The sequence below is a fragment of the Eurosta solidaginis genome, chromosome 3 (genome assembly GCF_040869045.1).
Source record: "Eurosta solidaginis isolate ZX-2024a chromosome 3, ASM4086904v1, whole genome shotgun sequence".
Lineage (NCBI taxonomy): Eukaryota > Metazoa > Arthropoda > Insecta > Diptera > Tephritidae > Eurosta > Eurosta solidaginis.
Window position 1 is genome coordinate 227,117,349 of NC_090321.1, and position 24,403 is coordinate 227,141,751.

Genomic DNA, 24,403 nt, shown 5'->3' on the forward strand with positions numbered 1-24,403 from the left:
ACAGTGTCCCGTATAGTAGCCAAAGAGAGTTCTTAGGTCCTCCCTGCTTAGATTAATGAGTTTGGCTGATACTTTTATTGCCGGAAATATAAATAGTTTAGTCTGTCTTTACCCTGGGCAGTCAATCCAGTGACGTCTGAATTGTTTTGTTTCCCAGATGCTTATGGTTTCCCTGGTGTGTGCTTTTGAGAGTCCACAAAAGGGCTCTGGACCATAGAATGCTCCTATATCACCACAGGGTGGGGTGCTATCACATCTGCTGTGGCTCATTACCATAAATGATATCGTAGCAAAACTCAACACAAGTGGTGTGATGATTGATATAGGATCCCTTCCGTGATTAGCGAATTCACGAAAAGAAAGTCAACAAAATAAAGTAGGTGGAAATGGGAATGTGGCCTTAGGCTAAATCTGGAGAAAACGGATTTACTACTCTTTACGAGGAAGTACAACCCTGCTGCTAAACGGAAAGCAATTAACCATATAAAATAGGTTCAAGTGTGTAGGACTAACAATCGACTATAAAATAAACTGGAAAGCGTGTTTCGAGCGGATACGGAAAGGCTGTATTTTTTGCTAGGCGTGTAAATCGATCTTCGGCTAGCAATGCTACATGGGCGGCTTGAAGTTGGACTAATGCGGAAGTCTACTCAGATTCTACACAAATTTCCACGTGATTCAACCATCTGTCGCATTGCAGTGGGTTTCAAGCAGGAGTCTTGCGATTTTGCAAGCCACCAACAGGACAGGAAAATAATGGTGATGGTATCTTCTCTGACAGGCAGGCAGCGTTAAAAGTGCTAACTGCGCCAAATTGTAGTCCTAAACTTGTAGGTGAATGCAAACAACTTTTAGTTGAGTTCCACATGTAGTGGCTCAGGAGAAGAAAATGAGAGAATAACCAGAGCCGAGGTAGGTAGGCACGCACACGGGGAGGATGGGCATTTTACGAAATGACAACTGTAGACAAAGAAAAGACGTTACTACGGCTTTGGCTAGATTACGTCCTTGATCATTCGGAAGCCCCTTTTTCAAAAATCTGTATCGGTTAGCGGAAATAGGGACTGCAAGTATTCATAATTTTATGCACAACTCTGGCCAGTTTAAGCAAATATCCGATCTAATGTACACTAGGTATATAAGCGATAAAGTTCTTAAATTACTAGTAAAAGAGAGCTTAGTTAAAATTTGAGTTGAGATGAAGTCAAAATATCACACCCGTTACTATGGAATGCCCTATATGATTATGTTGCTCATACGTTCCGGCCTTATCAGTATTATGCAAGTGGCATTCGGACATGAATATTGTAACGATTTTAGGGAAATTCCGCTTATTTGAAACCTTCTGCTAACGTTCGAATCGCTAAACTGTTGAATAAATCACAATATTCTGTATTGCAAAATGGTCTTTATTATACTACTTTGGGAGTACTACAATTATACTTCACTTGCCAAGTGATAGCGTGTTTAAATCAAACTGATTACTGATTGCTCAGCTTGCGCTGCTTTTATATTCTCCGTTGCTTCGTTCGCATATTTCTTCAAAGGTCTAGACGTTTCACCTTCTAGAACTCTTGTATCTCCTGCTTGGTAATTAGTTATATGCATGTATATCTGTAGTCTATGCCTCTCGCATTGCCATATGCGTGTGTATGTGTGATTAACTACTTCGGCTGATGACCACATGTGTGTGTTGTGAAATATTTCTTCGTTGCCTTGTATGTATGTGTGTAAATGATGACGGATGCATTCATGTACACAATTGTGGCTTGCTTCATGTTTTTTGTTGTTGCGTGATTATTTATTTAGTATCAGCTTAGTGATGCTAATATTCGTCACAATATGATAATATGTAAATGTTTACCAACGCTGTGGCCAGATTGTGCGCTGGTCTTCGATGCTATTAACAAATCAATTTCAAATGAAACAGTAGAGTTTGAGTCCCTGCAAAGGTTATAAGGCTTGCCCAAATGGCGCTAAGCAACACCGTTCACTCTATAAGGCTTATGTGGGTTCTCTCGAAGCCTTTCGATGCCCAGAACTAATACCTCGCTTATTAAAGTGGCAGTCACAGAAAAAAGAAAGACTTTTTGGAGCAATTTTTCATAATTCCTTATCAAGATAGGTTTGGAGCAAATTGCTTTCGGCATTACATCTTTAGATGAAAATTACTCACCTGAGCACAGCTCACAGATTATTAATTTTGTTCGCATAATGGTACCCCGTAATGATATAAACTAATCGAGATAGATATAGACTTATATATATCCAAATGATCTGGGCGAAAAAAGAAATTCATTAAGCCATGTCCGTCCGTCTGTCCGTAAACACGATAACTTGAGTAAATTTTGAGGTATCTTAATGAAATTTGGTACGTAGGTTCCTGGGCACTCATCTCAGATCGCTATTTAAAATGAACGATATCGGACTGTAACCACGACCACTTTCTCGATATCGAAAATTTCGAAAAACCGAAAAAGTGGGATAATTCATTACCAAAGACGGATAAAGCGTTGAAACTGGGTAGGTGGGTTGACCTTATGACGCAGAATAGAAAATTAGTAAAATTTTGGACAATGGGCGTGGCACCACTTACTTTTAAAAGAAGGTTATTTAAAAGTTTTGCAAGCTGTAATTTGGCAGCTGAGTATGTAATGTTCGTTTACACCCGAACTTAGCCTTCCTTACCTGTTATGTTTGTTTTGGTTTTTTGGTGCTTTTTAAAGAAAGTACTGATATGGTTAAATTGGCTTATGGAACTTTTGTTTATATTTTTGCATGAAACTTGAAAGGCGAGTTTGTAGGATCTCGCGAATAAAGACCACCCAATTTGGAACTACTGCTTTTTCAGTTGACTCATTTTAGTATTTACGTACATATACAGCAGCGAACACGAAAATATCGGAGGCAGTTATCATCAAATTTCGTCAATTTCATTCTACTTTTCTTTTCGATAAAATAAGAAAAAGCTCTTCCAAATTGTGTAACTGAAACTACACAAATCAATCTAAAAAACATTTTTGAAAAAATCGAAAAATCGCTGGGAAATTTTATGAAATTTGTGAGCTTTTCATTTAGACTTTTATGAACATTTTCGAGTATACAGCTTTGTAGTTTAATGAATTTTAGTATCGCAAAGAACAAATTATGGGTCTCTAAAAATTCGCATTGATCTCTTAGAATTGTATTCCCGAGGGTGTTTCAGATTTGCTTCCATATAAAAAGGAAAGTTATGCGCGTTGTATGGAAGAACATCTAAAGTAGCCTTCGGAAAAAAGCTGTCAAAAGTTAAGTCGAATTTTAACAGACTTATAAGTTTCACCTTGTTAAACTTAAACTGATTATGCTATGAAACTACACACGAAAAAAAACAGAAAACTCTAAAAACAGTTCGATTTTTTTCGAGAACGTATTTGAGTTTGGTTTGCATAGTTTTAGCTCCAATATTCATGGTATTTTTTTCTTAAATTATAGAAAAAAAAAATACTCAGATCATGAACCTTCGTGTTTGCTGTAACAGTTTGGTAGATACCAAGAAAAATAAAAAAAAAATAACAAAGCGCTTCATTTCTGAACCACCCTAATACATTTACCTGTATGTGTGTACTGTTTTTTATTGTTTTAATATATTTTGATAAACTTAGTGCTCATATTTAGTAGGCTAAATAAATATAATAGCGGTCCTTGTATGTATTTGTAGCTGTCAGCTAACAGAAACAACCTCCAGACATTTACAATAACAATACAAAACAGCTGTGGCAATAAGCTAGTCAGTGTTTTCAAAATTGGTGCAGTGCTTGCAATATAATATATGTATATGCGTTTTATTTTGTAGTTATTGTCTTATAAGAAAACCTTTTTATACCTTTCATGAACATGAAATGGTATATTAACTTTGGTCCGATGTTTGTAACGTTGAGAAATATAGAAGATAGACTCACCATTAAGTATACCGAATTGATCAGGGCGACGAACTGAGTTGATATGGCCATGTCCGTCTGTCCGTCCGTATGTCTGTTTGAACGCAAACTAGTCCCTCAAATTTTGAGATATCTCAATGAAATTTGGCACAAGGATGTATTTTTGTATTATATTAGACATTTGTCGGATCCGGTAGGATCGGACCACTATAACATATATCTCCCATACAACCGATCGTTCAGATAAGACGATTTTGGTCATTCCTGCCGCAATTTAGAAAGTATAAACGTGAAACTCGGTGATATATATTCTAATATATCATAAAAGATTTCCTGAAAAAATCACTTTGATCGGAGTTATATGTATATAGTATAGACCTATCCCATACAACCGATCGTTCAGATAGAAACATTTTTGGCCATTTCTCCCTTAGTTTCCAATATAAAAATGTGCAACTTGGTGATCTATATTCTAATATATCATAGAAGATTTCCTGTAAAAATCATTTTAATATATATCCCATACACCCGATCGTTCAGATAAGGGGGTTTTTTACCATTTTGTATTTTATATTTATCTTAAAAATCGTTTAGGTATGTACATCTGTTCACTATATATTTCTTATCTTATACATCCGATTATTTGGAGATTACGAACGAAATAAGATTATTATTCAGCCCCATCCATGAAAGGTATGAAGTCTTCGGCACAGCCGAACACAGTTCCGTCCTTACTTGTTAAATATGACATAAGATCAACGAACATATGGTCAATTGCCAATAAAAATGGCAAAACGTGAATAGCCATAATGTCAACTTACATTCATTTTTAAATAAATGGTCATCATTTAGGAAAATTCTGTTTGATCTTATGACCATTTTGAGAAAAAGTCTTTAACAGTATCTCAACTACCAAAATGTCAATTGACGTTATGATCACTTCAAATGGCCATATGATCAACTGGCTTAATGCACGCTACCAACAAAAAATAAATGAATGATTTCAGGCCGAGCTTCTCGTACAATTTGCGTCGTGCTCCTATATGTTTTATGCCGACTCCTAACTGCATTTGCAAGGGAGTTGAGTTTTCACTGAGAAGCTTTTCATGGCAGAAATGCAGTCGGAGTGTTTTACCAAATCCCTGCCGAGGGGGGCGAACCCGCCTAGAAAAACTGTTTTCTAACTGAAAAAAGTTGATTATAAATTTTCGATGCTACTTTGTACGAGGCTTCAACCCTGTGGCTCATCCGCCCAGCTTTTAATCCGATTTTGCTATTTAATGAAATCAAAATTAGGAAAATTAGCAACGCATGCAAACATTTTAGTTAAGTAAATTCTTCTTAGCTCAGAGGGGATCTCAATGGACATTAGTATCTTAAAACTAGAAATTAAAAAAAATACCTCTTTTCAACAATAACACGTGACGTGCATTGTGAGCATTTCGTATGGTCATAACTGCAACTGCCTTTCGGGCTATTTGAAGTGCTCATAAGTTCAATTAACATTTTGTGCTTTAACCTTATATCCCCCCTCCTGTTGGCATATCAACGTTTATGCTTATAATTCAAAATAGGTAGCAACTTGGAAAGGAGTGGGTGCGAGGAGCTTGAGCTGCTATCCACCAGGAATAACGCCCTAAAATTTTACCAAACAATTCGGCGAGAGAGGGAAGGTTTTAAGACTGGGGCAAACTCATGTAAGAACGAAAACGGCGACCTTGTAACTGATGTCCAGAGAGCACTTAGATTATGGAGGGAACACTTATCTGCTCTCCTAAATGGAGAAAACTATTTACCACACAGAGATGACGAACCCGAATCTGCAATCGATGGTGATGGAATAGATATCCCCCCGCCTGTTTATGACGAAGTCAGAATAACAATAACCAGATTGAAAAACAATAAGACCGCGGGCGCTGATGGATTGCCTGCGGAGCTATTCAAATACGGCGGCGAGAAGTTGGTGAGGCGCATGCATCAGCTTCTTCGCAAACAATGGGCGGACGAGTGCATGCCCGACGATTGGAATCTATGTATTCTTTGCCCAGTCCACGAGAAGGGGGATACTGCAAACTGCACCAACTATCGCTGAATCAGCCTTCTAAATATCGCATATACGTTCGTGTCAAGTGTATTGTGCGAAAGATTGAAGCCCACCGTGAATCAACTGATTGGACCTTATTAGTGCGGCTTCAGACCTGGTAAATCTACCATCGACCAGATTTTCACAATGCGCCAAATCTTAGAAAAAACCCGCGAAAAAAGAATCGACACACATCACCTCTTCGTCGATTTTAAAGCCGCCTTCGACAGCACGAAAAGGAACTGCCTATATGCCGCTATGTCCGAATTTGGTTTCCCCGCAAAACTTATACGGCTGTGCAAAATGACGTTGAGCAACATCATCAGCTCAGCCAGAATTGGGAAGGACCTCTCCGAGCCGTTCGAAATTAAACGAGGTTTCAGACAGGGTGACCCTCTATCGTGCGATTTCTTTAATTGGATGCTGGAGAAAATTATACTAGCTGCAGAACTTAACCGCACTGGAACAATATACTATAAAAGCGTGCAATTACTGGCCTATGCTAATGACATTGATATAATCGGCCTAAACACCCGCGCCATTAGTTCTGCTTACTCCAAACTGGAAAAAGAAGCGGTAAAGATGGGTTTGATGGTGAATGAGGACAAAACGAAGTACCTGCTGTCATCGAGAAAAGAGTCAGCGCATATGCGCCTTGGCAACCACGCTACTGTTGGCAGGCATAATTTCGAAATAGTAAAAGACTTCGTTTATATGGGAACCAGCATCAACACTAGCAACAACATCAGCCCTGAAATCCAGCGAAGAATCACTCTTGCCAATAAATGCTACTTTGGACTAGGTAGGCAATTGAAAAGTAAATTCCTCTCTCGGCAAACGAAAATCATACTCTATAAGTCACTTATCGTTCCCGTCCTGCTAAATGGTGCAGAAGCATGACAACAGCAGATGAAGCAGCTCTGGGAGTGTTCGAGAGAAAAGTTTTCCGAAATATTTATGGACCTCTATGCGATGGCGATTACCGAAAAAGATTTAACGATGAGCTGTACGAGCTATACGCAGACATCAACATAGTCCAGCGAATTAAAGCGCAGCGGCTGCGCTGGCTAGGCCATGTTATGCGAATGAAAGACGAGGCTCCGGCCAAGAAAGTGTTTCTATCGGAACCCGCCTATGGAAGTAGAGGTAGAGGGCGGCCCAACTCCGTTGGAAGGACCAGGTGGAAAACAATTTAAACTCCCTTGGTGTGACAAATTGTCCCCATTTGGCAGAGAGAAGGAGCGACTGGAGCACCTTGGTGAACGGCCATAACCGTTTAAACGGTTAAGCGCCAATTAAGTAAGTAAGTAAAAGTAGCAACCTTTTCAGATTGGCCGAACCTTGGTAGAAAATTGGTGACTGTAACTAAAGCCTTTCTAGGCAGTAAGTCGCTTTTGTGAGACCAACGGATAAACAATAAATATAATTAGGATAAAATTAAGTTGTTTTGGAATCCTTTCGCTTTTCAGCTTCATTTCGTCTTCCTTTTTTCTCAGTTCTCCTAATTTTAGTAAAGAATTTAAACTTTGGTTAAAGAGTTTAAGCTTTGTTTAATAAAGAAAATTGGTCCTAAAAAGGTAAGTAACATTTCATACTAACACATGGAAATTCCACCATTTCGCCTCCATCACTTCTCACATTTTCCCGGAGGCATGCGGAAGTTGCTGCATGTTGATGCAACATGTTGCTAAAGATGTACTCGGAATTTTCACTTTCGCGTGTGGAAAAACTATAGAAGGACTAATTGTGGAGAGTTGAAGTATGAAATGTTGAAAATTTTTGCAGCTAGCATTTTTTTATAGGACACCAATGTTGCAACTTTAGTGCCAAAATGTTGCTCATACGCTGCGGCAAACCACTTTCTTCGAAAGCCACTAATAGCCTATCCTTCTTGTATATTTTCTCTAAGTCGACTCTGGCTAATTCAATAATTCTTCGTGTAAGTATTACTTACTTAATATATTGGCGCTTAACCATTTAAACGATTATGGCCGTCCAAGTCGCTTCTTCGCTCTGCCCAACTGTTGCCAATTGGTCACACCAAGAGAGTTTAAAACGATTTCCACCTGGTCCTTCAAGAGGAGTAAAAGCCGCCCTCTTCCTCTGCTTCTATAAGCGGGTTTAGTAAAATCCAACAACTTTTTTTTTGTTATATTCGTTAATTTACTCGACAAGCTTTTCATGACAGAAATACGCTCGTAGTATTTGCCATATCACTGCCGAGCGTCGGTCCCACTTTTTTGTGATGAAATGAAAAATGATGAATGTTTCTAAATTTTTGTTTCTCATTTTTTTACACTAGGCACTGCATTGCTACGAATGAATGCAAACTTAGTGCTGTGCCAAGCGGAAATATGTGTCATGGTGGGAGTAGTAGATCAACTGCATTTCGTTCATTTGTTACGGTAAACATCTTTCATTGGATTAAACATTAGACTGGGTCGATTTATTAACCGATATCACGCCATCGATTTTTCGATAGCATTTGGGCTCAGGAGAAAAATTTCCACTGCGCATACTCAAAAAAATAATTTTCGAGCCTGCGAAAAAAAAAATGTCGAAAAGGTCAATTTTTCGACCAAAGCAGTCCCCAAAACCCAAAAAATATTTTGTTTTTTTTTTTAAACTGTTATCGCCAACGTTTTTATAACAGTTTCAGTTCAGATGATACGATTTTTCAGCTTTATGCATAGAACAACGTTATCAATATTTCATACTTCTTTGGCATGCATTTGGTATGACAAATCTAAGAAAACTACCCAGCCAGCATTTTTTGAAAATTTTGATCAAAAAATATTTAAATATCATACCACAAGATGATTAAAAACGTTCAAATTTAAAAGCATTTTCTGTTCGAAAATTAACGTATCGTCGGGAGAAAATTGTAACATAAATGTGATTATTCTTGGATACTTATGATTCCTATTTCGGACGCCTTTTTATTCATATTTGATATCATTGTAAAATTGAGCTTTAATAGTTTTAGAGTAATATTTGACTGCTTTTCATAGTCATTTTCTGATCATATTCGTGAATATATTTCAATCGTTTTGGTTGAGATTTTTGAATCATTTTTGAATGCCATTATAATGCATTTATTCTTCATATCTCATTCAAAATAGGATACTACATAATAATCTTATTTCAGCAGGGGAAGAAAGCATGCGAAAGTGAGCTATTTGAACCACAGCTAACTCGCAAACAAACTTGACCGTTATACAACTGCGACTACAACATCCAACATTAGCATTATCGTCTGCATCTTAAAATACGGATACGATACGGGATGTTGAAGCCCTATCCAGGTATGTCAAGATAGTTTCACTTACCTGGGGTTCAAATAGCTCACAACCTATGTATGTATTGTCCAATCATTATGTATTTTCTGGGAAGCTGAAGGTGGAGAAATGGTTAGGGAAATCTTCATTCACGAGCAGCATTACATTGTTTTTGTCTTGAAGAATATCTTTTGCATAAATAATAAAATTTTTATATATTTTTTCTTAGCTTCATGATTGAAAAAATATGTGTATGTGAAAAAAATAAAATTTTTAATGAAAAGTAAAATTTCAACAAGTATAAAATTCATTATTCAGTCAACAAATATATTCATAAAAGATTCAGAAAGCTGAATGAAAAATGATTATAAATTTTTGATCACCTAAAGTAAACACATTTGATTCAAATATGATTCCAAAATGTGATTGAAAAACTATATTCAGTTTTTGATCATCAAAGGTAAACATATTCGATTATTCTTTTTGTTGGTTTTTATGAAATATTAAAATTTAGTCATTAAAGGACTTCAAAAATGATTCCAAAAAGTGATCGAAAAATGCTTTTCAGTTTTTCATCATCAAAAGTATTCATATTTGATTATTTCTTTTGTTCAATTGTATGATAACTCATTATTTAGTCAGAAAGAGTAATCAAATTGTATTGATATTTGGGAAATTCAAAATTGAATCACCTAAATGCTGAGAGGGTAAGTTCTATTGTTACTACTACTATTGCAAATATTCTTATAAATAATTATATTTATTAAATTTAACTATATCGACCAGTTTAATTTATTGTGACCCACTTAGCACTTCGGACTTTGCGATATGCATTTTCTGTACTTTGTGTATTTTGTATTGTTGCTGATAATTTTCTATTACTATAATTCAAAAGATTTGTATTTTTAGTAAATAATACTTAGTTATATTTTCATACTTAAACAGTGATATGAATTGTAATGATTTATTTATTATTGACACTCATACATATATTCAACAGATAATCTGCTGTGCATTGAAATATGTTTTTTGAATGGAGAGCAACACCAAAATTAATATAATTGCTAACCATACAAATATACATATATGCACTGTAGAATAATATGGGAACACTGTACACAGTAGAGTTGAAATGAGCGAAATCAGACAACAAACGAAGGCCAGGCACGGAAAGGAAAATCAATTTAAGGAAAGGAAGGGATTGTTATAGGTGTTAAATTTGCCATCTATAACAACTTTTGTCTATCAGTTATCGATTTTTTATCTACGAGTTACCGGTTTGCTACCGATTATTTATCAAAAAGTTATCGATATGTAATCAGAAATGTATGGCGTGTTCTAAGAAAGTTAGTGACCAGTTATCGAAAAGTTATGGATTCATTATCGGAGTGTTACCAATTTGTTGTTATCGGCGTGTTATCGGTTTGTTATTGAAAGCTAATGATTATGAATGATATCGAAAAGCTATCGATTTACTATCAAAAAATAATAACGAAATCTTATCGACTTGTTATAAAAAAAGAATGGGTTTACTATCGAAAAGTTATCGATTTGTTGTTAAAATATTATTAATATGTTGTCAAAAAGTTATTGATTTGTTATAGAAGATTTATCGATTTGCTTTCAAAACGGTAGAGTTATTAAATTCCAAATTTGGTCAACATCTCTCTTAAATATGCCAACCTAAAGGAAGCGGATAGCACCAAAGATGTTCGGCGTATCCGAATTCTCTTAATTAAACATCTCTTGCTGCCGAAATGCGCATTAAAATTAAGTTCGACATCTTGACATCGTCTTCCAAGAAACTCACTAGTGAGGTTGAGCTTGAAACTAATAACAAGATATTATAAAATTAGTCAAGTAAATTCTCGCTTAATAGCGTATGAATCAAAAAATTTATAGAAATGGAAATATCACCGATAGGTGGTGCTGAGATCGAAATAATGAAAAAATTTACATTTCGATGCCGATTTGACTTACATTCAGAAAACACATTGAAAATGCTTCGCTTTCGAAAAATGATACATAAGATGGCACACGGCCCAGACGTGCTCATCTCCAAACAGAATTCGACAAGGGATGACAGAAAATCGTTAAAATATACATCAATCTGAAACACCTTTTCGAATTTTTTTTTTAAATCAATGGGAATTTCAAGGGGCCTATAACTTGTACACCGAAAGAAATGGAGCTTTTAAACTCAAGAAATTTGCTTTTATTGTTGTTCTATTGCCCTGGTCTTTTATGGTTAATTCAATCGATTTTTTTTTTCTCAAGAAAAAAAAATTTATTTGGTGATTTCAACAGAAGAAATAATGATGGCCTCAATTTAATATTAATTTGTAAAAATTACAGTTCCTGAATCATTCTTACAGATTTTTCTGTTAAAAGAACTGATCTCATTGTTCATTTCAACAGCGAACAACTATCAATATTATGCAAACGCGTCAAATAATTTTAAAGAGAAACTTACGCTCACAGCGTTCACTACTTTGTTCTTATGACTATCGTACAACAGAAATCTCTGTCATATAAACAGCCACTGTTATTCTACTGTTGAGTGAAATCTGTTATTTTAACAGTTATCATTGCTGTTGTTAGGGTGGCATTAATAACACTCGTCAACATTGAACAATTTTTCAGACTTTTTTAAGTAAATTTAAGGGTGCTGATTGCGAAAAAATTATTTGTTTCTTTCTAACAGCTCTAGTTTTTAATTTTTGTATAGATGTTAAATTCTTACAAAAATGAAAGTTTTTACATACTTAATTTTAATTATTTACCACGTATCAGCACAAAATTTCCAGGCAAGATGTGGGTCTTTTTCAAGATCCGGACAAAGACTCCAGCAGTAATCGGTCATCATATGCGTGTCCCATCTTCCTTGGTATCGCTCTTCCATAACACGAATATCCTGATGAAATCTTTCACCCTGCTCGTCACTATAATCTCCAAGGTCCTTAGGAAACCCATTTAAATGGCTATGCAAATAATGAAATTAAAATATCTTGTTTCAACATATTCCGTGAAGACTTTTTGAATCTTTTTGAAGATATGTTCACCACAAACAACACAGAAACTATCTGCATCATTCAAACAACGCCGTACTTTTGTGGCCATTGCTAGAATCAGAATTAATTTAATTAATTTTAAAATAAAAGTCACCAAAAAATTTGGATATAAGAAAACATATTAAATACTCTTAGTCAAAGCCAATACGAACGAACAGTAATTGAAAAGTGCAAAAGCGAAAGACGCAAACTTCAATTTCATTTTCATTTTAAACTATTTGTTGTGTATTTGTTGTTTAACTTAACGAAAGTTTAAGAACGAAAACAAAATAATGTCGATCACTTTCGCTCCTTACGAGTTCTTCTTATTGACATTATTTTAGGTTTTTTTTTTACTTTTCGTTAAATGAAACAACAAATACAGAAACCATTAGTTTTAAATGAAAGAACAAAGGCAAATAATAAATGAAGTATTAAAAAAATTTAGGTTTGCTTTTGTAAATTGTTGCATTTTTTATTTTTGCACCTTTCTACTCCTGTGGGATAAGTTTTCGGGTAGTGGAAAATATCTCGAAAACGAAGCAGCGTGAGCCCAGAAATCTGAGCCTTCATCTTTGAAGTGCCGGACATCGGCAGAGAAAGTGGTAGATCGATTCCTATTCCTCCTCATCCTGGCAGCGTCTGCAGAGGGAGCTTGTTGGCATTCGCCACCGTCGGAACATTGGTGCCATAGCACAATGACCTCTAATGACACCCGTACGTACCCTCACCGCAGATTTGTTCAGTTGCAGAAAGAAGCTGGTGCCTTTCATATCCCAGCATGGCCATAAGTACCTTGAAACTTCGCAGTCAACCCTATTGGTCCATAGCAAGTCCGTTGCCCTGTTCTCATATTCGCCGATTCTCCCTAGGAGATAACTCAGCGGCGGTAGGACGGAGCTGTCCACCTCACTTATGTCTAAGACGGAACCTTTCCTAGCCATCTCATCCGCGAGTTCATTCCATTAAATACCGCTGTGCCCAGGGACCCAGCAAAGGGAGATATTGAGAACCTATAGAAGCCAGAGAGGCTCTATATCTCCGCACGATGTCCGATTTTATCATGTTGGACTCTAATGCCCTTAAGGCGGCTTAGCTGTCAATATAGATTGTTACGTCGGTGTTGGATCCGCACTATCTTGGAGCAACTTTGCCGCTCTGTCTATAGCATAGACCTCGGCTTGGAATACACTGCATGCGTCAAGAAGTCGGAATGATTGGCTTAACTGTAGATGTGTTGAGTACATCCCAGCTACAGTTCCCTTTTCTATTTTAAGCCGTCGGTGTATATTGTGATGCCCCTGCCGTGGTCTAGGCCTACTTCCCATTCCTCCCTTGAAGGATATCGTATGTTTTGAGCCTGGAAGTCCAAGCCCCTGTGATGTGGTCTGTTTTGGATGTTAGGTCGGTTATTATTCCGTTTAATTGCACCTTCGTCATTTCAAACGATTCTAAACTATAAATAACTTTTTAATTGCAGATAAAACTTCAACAAAGAACAGCCGTCTGTGATGTAAGCACTTAAAAACAAAAGTGGCGGTAAAAAAAAGTAAAATCAAAAACGAACTTTTTAAAAAAATTTACAACATCTCAAAATCTGCAAAACCTGCGCTTTCCTAAATTAGTCAACCAAAAGCAGTGTATTTCGATAACCAAAAAAATTTGCTTACGACTTTTCTGCGTGTCAGCATTATTGTTCAATACAAAAGCGTCTTTTAAATCCATAGATTCATTTTAACGTTTCTTTTAACGAATTTGACGCAGCCAAAAAGCCGCGCTTCCATTTATCACGTTGTCGCCAATACAAATGAATAGCAAAATCAAAAATAAAACCATTTCAGCTAAAACGCTACAACAATATCAACAACTACAACAGTTGAAACAACTCAGCGAAGAATTGAGTTTCATCAATATAAGACGTGAAATCTTCACCTTCAAACGGCTCAATCATAACCCAGATAGTAGTACGAGCGTTGGAATAAGGCTGAAAAACTCGACAACAACAAAACAAGCAACTTTGTATGATAGTAAAAGGTGTCAACAGCACTAACACTACAAGAAACACCAGCTGGGTGTAGCAGCAGGGGAAAATTAACAAAGCAAAGCAAAAAAAAAACTAAAACAACTGAGCTAAAAGAGTAAACAGAGAGCGGTAGCTAAACAGCTGAGCGGTGAAGTAAACAAGCAGCTGATGTGCACAAATGCACAAAAGCTAACGAGCAACTGAGAATTTTAACTTCACCAGAGCAACAGAAAGCCAAGTTGCTGTTTACAGTTGCAGTACCAAAGCCAGTGTTGATTTGATGCAACGATTGCAGTTTGAATACAAACCAGTTGCCGACTTACGTGCGAACAACGTGCGGTGGCTTTTGTTGCGTGACAATTAACAAAAGCGTGGAAGAAGCAACAGAAAAGGGTATTGATACGAAAAAAACCCGTTTGAAAAAGTAGGTGAAGCAAAGCGTTGGAAATCAGAGAGTGATATATTTGGAGAAAAATTTTCCCAAAAAAAGGGGTGTGTAGCTTTGACAAAAGCACCACCGAAGCCATTTGACAACAGCGAGTGCTTGAAAAAGTTGAAATAAACTACTGCAGCGGTAGAGTGTAGATGAAGTAGAGAAACTGTTAGAGGAAAGCGTTAAAATTGCCCCAGTGTGTTGGACGATACAGGCTTGAAAGCGTGCAGTGAAAAGGTGAGAGAAGAGCGCGCAACTTCAAGCAGCGCATGCGTCGGCGGAAACTGTAAAGTAATTGAAGAATAAAAATATTAAAATTTGGTAAATATTTTGGCGCAATATAAGAACAGAGTACAAATACAAGTGAGTCATTAAGAACTGGGGAAATAAAACAATTATAAAAAAAAAACACAGTTTTTAGAAAAACTATTGCAAAAAAAAAAAACATTTTTGCTGCATAAACAAAAAAAATAAAATTATAAAAAAAAAAACGTAAGCAAAATATCAAAAAACTTGATTTCATAAAAGGCAAAGGCCTAAAAGTGCAAAACAGTTCATCAAAAACACAAAAAAAAAAATTTAATAAAATACGCCACAGCAAATTCGGAACACAGAAAAAAATAAAATCAATTAATTTTTTGTAAAAAATGTAAAAAGAAACAAACCTAAACAAAAAAAAATAAACTATAAGTCAGCGCGCGCTCCATATCGTGAATTTTTTTTTGTATTTTAACCACCGCCTTCGTTGCAGTTTACATATTTTATGCACCGACGCATGCGCATGCGCGTAGCCACAATTGTGTGTAGACACGCGCGCTCCAACGCTCGACGCCCGTTTTGATACGGCTTTTGCGGCTATTCATCTGTGTTTTGGTGTGTTTGGGTGTGTGCGCTGCTTCCACATATACCGTAAACTGAATTGCTACTATTGTAGTGTTTGCGTAGTTTAACTGTTGATTCTACAAAAACAAAAGCACAGTAAGGCAGTTCGTTGTTGTAGTTGTTGTTGATGGCAGAATCGTGTTGTTGCTGCGCTTTTTTCGTGATATCTGCCTTGGAATAAATATCAACTTTTGTTTTATTGGAAACGAAGTTCATAAGTGGCCTGTTCTCCAATGGTGGATTACTACGCGGATAGTATGGGCCAAATCGGACAAGATGTAAGTACCAATATCATGCCAGAACTTGGCAACACATAATCTACTGACATATATAGTAGATAACGTAATTTTTTCAAAGGCTAAGTGATAAATTAATATTTAAGTGAATACTGTGGCGAATGTTGACATCGCTAGGCTGTGAGTAAATAATCACAACAGAAAAAACGGTAAGCAGCCACACTTATTTAAAAGGCAACGAAGAATATTCAACAAACATAACCACAGCTCGAACTAAAGGGATATCTCATAAACACATGTGTAGTCATCAGCCGAAGTTCTTACTCACACATACACATGCATATAACTAAATAACCAAGCAGGATATACAACTATTCTAGAACGGAAATTCCTGTTATTTATACACCTTCTGCTAACGTTCGAATCGCTAAACTGTGAATAAATAACTCCAATATTTCCAGTATTGTAAAATGGTCTTTATTAGACTACTTTGGGAGTAGTACTTCACAACAACCAATTATACTTCACGTGCGTGTTCAAATCAAAGCGATTAGTTATTCCTCAGCTTCCACTGCTTTCATACTCTCTGTTGCCTCGTTCGCATATTTTTCCTAAGGTCTAGACATTTCATCTTCTAGAACAGTTTTATCTCCTGCTTGGCTATTTAGTTATATGCTTGTGTATGTGCGAGTAAGAACTTCGGCTGATGACTATATATGTGTGTGTGAGATATCTCTTGACTCTTTGATCGAGAAGATATGTTCACCCACGATGCAGATCATCGTAAAAGTATTTTTTGAAGTACTCACACATATTTTTTGATGTACCCATATCAGGAGAGCATTTGGGGGACATACCTTGCGAAAGCTTCTGGTGGTCCGTGCTATAGCGCCTGTGATTAGTTTCGCTGCCCATCTTCCTCATTGTTCATTCTCCCACTTTTTTTGCTACAGCCTTAACGTTTCTGTCCTGTTTTTTGGTTTTTTTTGTTTTTTTTTGTTTGGAACCCGCCTCTGGAAGCACAGAAAGAGGGCGTTCCCTTGGGAGGACTAATTGGTGCCATTTAACGCAAAGCAAGAGCGGCTGGCGCGCCCTGTTGGACGTCCATAACCATTTGAAAGGTTAAGCGCCAATTGAGTAAGTAAGTTATACAAATAAAAAATAGAGTATAATACCCTTGTGTATAAAAAGCCTTAACCTTTTTTGATTTTCTTGTAGTACGCCCCAGGAGTTATTTAACGCCACGAGCCACTCTGCCCATCATGGCACTGTGGTCATTACCATTTATACACATCTAAAACGAATTGCTTATGCAATATTTATTTTTGGCTCGTCACAGCTGGACTCACAATTAGATGGAAAATATCAAAACAAATTTAAAATATAAATAAGTAAATTCTAGGTGCATACATATGTACATATGTATGTACTCGTATATGATACGAGTTGGCGTAAAACAAATATATCAACCCAATATGCTACTTAATTCTATAACACAATATAACTCGACACTTGAACGTGCCAAGCGAATAGAAAACTAGTAAGGAAGTCTAAGTTCTGGTGAAACCGAACATTACATACTCAGCTGAGAGCTTTGGAGACAAAATAAGGGAAAATCATCATGTAGGAAAGTGAACCTAGGGTAACCCTGGAATGTGCTTGTACGATATGGGTATCAAATGAAAGGTATTAATGAGGGTTTTAAAAGGGAGTGGCCCTTTGTTGTATATTTGAAGGTGTTTTCGAGATATCGACCAAAATGTGTGCCGGGCTGATCCAGAACATCATCTGTCGTGTACCGCTAATTTATTTTTATACTCAGTTGAGCAGAGCTCACAGAGTATATTAACTTTGATTGGATAACGATTGGTTGTACAGGTATAAAGGAATCGAGATAGATATAGATTGATTGAGCCACGTCCGTCCGTCCTTTAACACGATAACTTGAGTAAATTTTAAGGTATCTTGATGAAATTTAGTATGTAGGTTCCTGAGCACTCATCTCAGATCGCTATTTAAAATAAACGCTATCGGACTATAACCACGCCCACTTTTTCGATATCGAAAATTTCGAAAAACCAAAAAAGTGCGATAATTCATTACCAAAGACGGATAAAGCGATGAAACTTGGTAAGTGAGTTGAACTTATAACGCAGAATAGAAAATTAGTAAAATTTTGGACAATGGGCGTGGCACGGCCCACTTTTAAAAGAAGGTAATTTAGAAGTTTTGCAAGCTGTAATTTGGCAGTCGTTGAAGATATCATGATGAAATTTGGCAGGAACGTTACTCATATTACTATATGTATGCTTAACAAAAATTTACTTTATATATAATATAAATATAACTTTAGAAAAAAACTTTGTAAAATGGGTGTTGCACCTACCATATTAAGTAGAAGAAAATGAAAAAGTTCTGCAGGGCGAAATCAAAAGCCCTTGGAATCTTGGCAGGAGTACTGTTCGTGGTATTACATATATAAATAAATTAGCGGTACCCGACAGATGATGTTCTGGGTCACCATGGTCCAAATTTTGGTCGATATCTCGAAAAGGCGTCCACCTATAGAACTAAGGCCCACTCCCTTTTAAAATACTCATTAACACCTTTCATTTGATACCCATAACGTACAAACAAATTCTAGAGTGACCCCTGGTCCACCTTTATAGCGATATCTCGAAAAGGCGTCCACCCATAGAACTAAGGCGCACTCCCTTTTAAAATACTCATTAACACCTTTCGTTTGATACCCATATTGTACAAACGCATTCTAGAGTCAACCCTGGTCCACCTTTATAACGATATCTCGAAAAGGCGTCTACCTATAGAACTAAGGCCCACTCCCTTTTAAAATACTCATTAACACCTTTAATTTGATACCCATAACGTACAAACAAATTCTAGAGTGACCCCTGGTCCACCTTTATGGCGATATCTCGAAAAGGCGTCCACCCATAGAACTAAGGCCCACTCCCTTTTAAAATACTCATTAACACCTTTCGTTTGATACCCATATTGTGCAAACGCATTCTAGAGTCAACCCTGGTCCACTTTTATAACGATATCTCGAAAAGGCGTCTACCTATAGAACTAAGGCCCACTCCCTTTTAAAATACTCATTAACACCTTTCGTTTGATACCCATATTGTACAAACGCCTTCTAGAGTCAACCCTGGTCCACTTTTATAACGATATCTCGAAAAGGCGTCTACCTATAGAACTAAGGCCCACTCCCTTTTAAAATACTCATTAACACCTATCGTTTGATACCCATATTGTACAAACGCATTCTCGAGTCAACCCTGGTCCACCTTTATAACTGTATCTCGAAAAGGCGTCTACCTATAGAACTAAGGCCCACTGCCTTTTAAAATACTCATTAACACTTTTCGTTTGATACCCATATTGCACAAACGCATTCTAGAGTCAACCCTGGCCCACCTTTATAACGATATCTCGAAAAGGGGTCTATAGAACTAAGGCCCACTCCCTTTTAAAATACTCATTAACACCTTTCATTTGATACCCATAACGTACAAACAAATTCTAGAGTGACCCCTGGTCCACCTTTATGGCGATATCTCGGAAGGAGTCCACCCATAGAACTAAGGCCCACTCCCTTTTAAAATACTCATTAACACCTTTCGTTTGATACCCATATTGTACAAACGCATTGCAGAGTGAACCCTGGCCCACCTTTATAACGATATCTCGAAAAGGCGTCTACCTATAGAACTAAGGCCCACTGCCTTTTAAAATACTCATTAACACCTTTCGTTTGATACCCATATTGTACAAACGCATTCTAGAGTCAACCCTGGTCCGCCTTTATAAAGATATCTCGAAAAGGCGTCTACCTATAAAACTAAGGCCCACTCCCTTTTAAAATGCTCATTAACACCTATCGTTTGATACCCATATTGTACAAACGCAATCTAGAGTCAACCCTGGTCCACCTTTATAACGATATCTCGAAAAGGCGTCTACCTATAGAACTAAGGCCCACTCCCTTTTAAAATACTCATTAACACCTTTCATTTGATACCCATAACGTACAAACAAATTCTAGAGTGACCCCTTGTCCACCTTTATGGCGATATCTCAAAAAGGCGTCCACCCATAGAACTAAGGCGCACTCCCTTTTAAAATACTCATTAACTCCTTTCGTTTGATACCCATATTGTACAAACGCATTCTAGAGTCAACCCTGGTCCACCTTTATAACGATATCTCGAAAAGGCGTCTACCTATAGAATTAAGGCCCACTCCCTTTAAAATACTCTTTAACACCTTTCGTTTGATACCCATATTGTACAAACGCATTCTAGAGTCAACCCTGGTCCACCTTTATAACGATATCTCGAAAAGGCGTCTACCCATAGAATTAAGGCCCGCTCCCTTTTAAAATACTCATTAACACCTTTCGTTTGATACCCATATTGTACAAACGCATTCTAGAGTCAACCCTGGTCCACCTTTATAACGATATCTCGAAAAGGCGTCTACCTATAGAATTAAGGCCCACTCCCTTTTAAAATACTCATTAACACCTTTCATTTGATACCCATAATGTACAAACAAATTCTAGAGTGACCCCTGGTACACCTTTATGGCGATATCTCGAAAAGGCGTCCACCCATAGAACTAAGGCCCACTCCCGTTTAAAATACTCATTAACACCTTTCGTTTGATACCCATGTCATACAAACACATTCCAGGGTTACCCTAGGTTCATTTTCCGACATGGTGATTTTCCCTTATTTTGTCTCCATAGCTCTCAGCTGAGTATGTAATGTTCGGTCACACCCGAACTTAGCCTTCCTTACTTGTTATATATAATACCACGAACAATATTCCTGCCAAGATTCCAAGGGCTTTTAATTTCGCCCTGCAGAACTTTTTCGTTTTCTCCTAGTTAATATGGTAGGTGTCACACCCATTTTACAAAGTTTTTTCTAATGTTATATTTTGCGTCAAAAAACTAATCCAATCACCATGCTCCATCCCTTTTTTCGTGTTTGGCATAGAATTATGGAATTTTTTTCATTTTTCTAAATTTTCGAAAAATTTGTGTTCGACTTATGGCATTAAAAGTATTCTAGACAAATTAAATGAAAAAGGGCGGAGCCGCGCCCATTTTCAAATTTTATTTTATTTTTGTATTTTGTTGCACCATATCTTTACTGGAATCGAATGTTGACAGAATTTACTTAGTATATACTGTAAAGATATTAAATTTTTTGTTTAAATTAAACTTTTAAAATTTTTTTTAAGTGGGCGTGTTCTTCATCCGACATTCCTAATTTTTATTTAGGGCACATATAATAATAGAGGTAACGTTCCTGCCAAATTTCATCATAATATCTTCAACAACTGCCAAATTACAGCTTGCAAAACTTTCAAATTACCTTCTTTTAAAAGTGGGCGGTGCTATGCCCATTGTCCAAAATTTTACTAATTTTCTATTCTGCGTCATAAGGTCAACCCACCTAGTTTCATCGCTTTATCCGTCGTTGGTAATGAATTATCGCACATTTTCGGTTTTTCGAAATTTTCGATATCGAAAAAGTGGGCGTGGTTATAGTCCGATTTCGTTCATTTTAAGTACCAATTTGAGATGAGTGCCCAGGAACGTACGCACCAAATTTCATCAAGATACCTCAAAATTTACTCAAGTTATCGTGTTTACGGACGGACGGACGGACATGGCTAAATGAATTTCTTGTTTCGCCAAGATCATTTTGATATATAGAAGTCTATATATATCTCGATTAGTTTATGCGTTACGGTGTACCGTTATGCGAACAAAATTAATATACTCTCTGAGCTCTGCTCAGCTGAGTATAAAAATGCATTAGTGTTTGTGTGCCACTGGTGTTATTTTGTATGTAAAGTACCCACTTCTCACCTTCACCCTTGACATTTAATTTGTATTTTAATTGGGGTATTGTGATGCAATAACAAATCAAATTTAATGAATCAAATTGAATGAAAAGAAAATAAAAATGTGGCAGACCTTAAAAGAAAGTTGAATATTTTGAATAAGTTTCCGGGTAAACTATATGAAATACAGAGTTTAGATTAATTAATTGTGAGTGAGTTGATTTTTTAAATAAACCCTGTAGTGCTGCGGGTCTGCCACTAGGCATGAGAGTTCTCCTACCCTTTCTGGCTTGGGCAACCCCCGTCTATACACATTATAGGCCTTTTCAACATTGACATTTCATTGGAGGTGGCGTTCTGTCACACGTAGCAAACTAAAGGCCTTAAGAAGTATCACACCATTGCCCTTAGATTTTTTCTCAACATCCACCACACTGTAAACTAAATGCCTTGAGAAATATCCACCAAAGGAACCTTATAGTGAGCATGGTAATAGGGCCATGAGAAAGTGCTTGTCGAGCAGGGTATCTTGCCTTTGCTAGAACAACAGAGAAATACTTTTTCTTTAATATTAAGAGAGCCCTATTTAGTAAACTAAGAATACTTTGTTTTTATTTTTTATTTGGTTAATTTTTCTATTGTTCAGAAATTCTACTAACTAATCTACTTTGACCTACATATATAACGACAGTCGTAATTTCAGTTATCATTTTCTACTTTTTTATTAAACAAAAAAAAAGTTACCAATACAGTAATAATTTTTCATTTACAAAGCATATGCGCATTAGAGTGTCCGATGCTAAAAGCGGCATTACATGCTTTGACGGCGCCATAAGGTAATGTAACGAATTTTGGCAAATTCCCAATAATTTTGCAGCTTCTGTTAACATTCGAATCTCTAAACTGTCAAATAAATAACTCAAATATTCAGTATAAAAAAACGTTCTTTATTTGGACTACTTTGGGAGTAGTATATCAAAATTACAATTTTCGCGTACTTCACTAAAACATGTTAAACTCAACTGATCGATTATACTCTCAGTTAGCCTCGTGCGCCTATTTCTCTTAAGGTCTAGACTTTTCACGAATATGCCTTCTGTAACAGTTGTATCTCATACTTGGTTATTAAGCTATATACATGTATATCTGTAGTTTATGTTTTTCTTCTAGCTATATTCGTCTGTATGTGTAAGTAACAGCTTTTGCCTTTAGTTGACGATAACGTGATGTGTGATTGTTTCTCTTTCTTCTTCGCTCTTATCTGCTGACTACATATGTGTATGTGAAATAGTCTCTTCGCTTCAAGCTGCTTGTTATGTGTGTGAAATATTCTTCGTTGCCTTCTATGCATGGCTTACTGTCGTTCTGTTTATTTACTAACAGCATAGTGATGTTAGAAATGCTAATATTCGCCACAATAACAATTAAACGCCTTGCCGTTTCCTTCGCTTTGAAGCCGCCAAAGGGTTTAAGTATGTAAGGCCGCCTTTATCCTGAAAACAAACGAAGCTCTAATTTCAGTATATTTGAGAAACTAGCAAAATATACTTGAGATGCAATAAGCTCAAATTTAGCACTCTTCCAAAAAAATATTCGATAAATTAATGGTAAATTCCCATATTCAAAATTGATTACTAAGCAAGCGCCATCTTCAACGCCTTGTGTGGCATTAAATGTCCTTGTCTAACAAATTTGAAAAAATTGATCACCGCTGTGATGGCAAAATTGTTGCAATAGTGGGTCCAAAATGTTGGCCATGAGCTTTGTGGCTAGGTAGTCTTCGAAATAAATCTATACAACCTGCTATGGCAGTTGTCTAAAAAGTATCGTCCATCTATTCTTCTACAATACAATTGATTAGTTGATTACAATATAAAATTTTTTTATAACTAAACTTTGGCCTAGTGCCGTCTGTTTATAAGTACTTGTAGTAAGTTTTTCTGTACATTATATAATAAAATATTTCTTAAATATAAGTTTCAGAATTCCTCTTCTAAAATTTGCTTCCTATATTTTAACGCTGATTTAACGTACTGATTCAATGTGATCCAGTTTTTACCATTTAGGTATTCATTAATCTCTTGGTGTGTTAATACGCTTTTTTTTTAAATAATATTATCTATATTTCATAAGTACGGGACAACTACCCAGAAAGTGTAAAACGTTTTCTTCGTTTCCTGAGTTGCAAATTGGAAAACAATTATCTGGATGCTCAAGATGAGGTTCATAATTTAGTTTCAATAGTTCTCCTCTTACGCGAAACAAATTGCTGATCGCATATATGCTAAATTCATTTCTAAAATAATTAAGCTCACAAAGATTATGTTCGATGACGGAGCAAGTTCGTCTTACTTCGCTAGCTTGAGCTTTTAACAGAAAATGTTCCCTTTTCACTGCCTCTATTTTAGCTAATATATTGCGGTGCCAATATCTCCACAAAGTGTTATCATTTATTAGAATTGGTTCACCGTACTCATTGGCAAGCGCATCCCACTTTTGGAAACATTGAGACCTAGTTTCTAGCGATTGCATTACGATTAGTTTTGGAAGACGGTTGTTCCCCATTTCCATAACCCTGCAAATATAATTGAAATGTGTTTTCAAGAAGTCAATAT

At 36.5% G+C, this 24,403-nt stretch overlaps 2 protein-coding genes across 4 annotated transcripts in view; both read left to right on the forward strand.

Annotated features, from left to right (window-relative positions):
- Positions 1 to 6,012, forward strand: part of LOC137246102 (uncharacterized) — a 48,049-nt gene extending 42,037 nt beyond the window's left edge. The window contains exon 2 of the mRNA XM_067777196.1: positions 5,495 to 6,012. Coding sequence (XP_067633297.1) covers positions 5,495 to 6,012 — 518 coding nt within the window. The remainder of the gene's footprint in view (positions 1 to 5,494) is intronic.
- Sesn (Sestrin) overlaps positions 1 to 24,403 on the forward strand; it is a 516,933-nt gene that overhangs the window by 243,763 nt on the left and 248,767 nt on the right. For all 3 annotated transcript variants that reach the window (XM_067775363.1, XM_067775371.1, XM_067775366.1), the window contains one exon: positions 13,812 to 15,947. Coding sequence is in view for 1 of the 3 variants with exons in the window: in XM_067775371.1 (XP_067631472.1) it covers positions 15,903 to 15,947 (45 nt within the window). In the remaining 2 variants the exon portion in view is untranslated. The remainder of the gene's footprint in view (positions 1 to 13,811; positions 15,948 to 24,403) is intronic.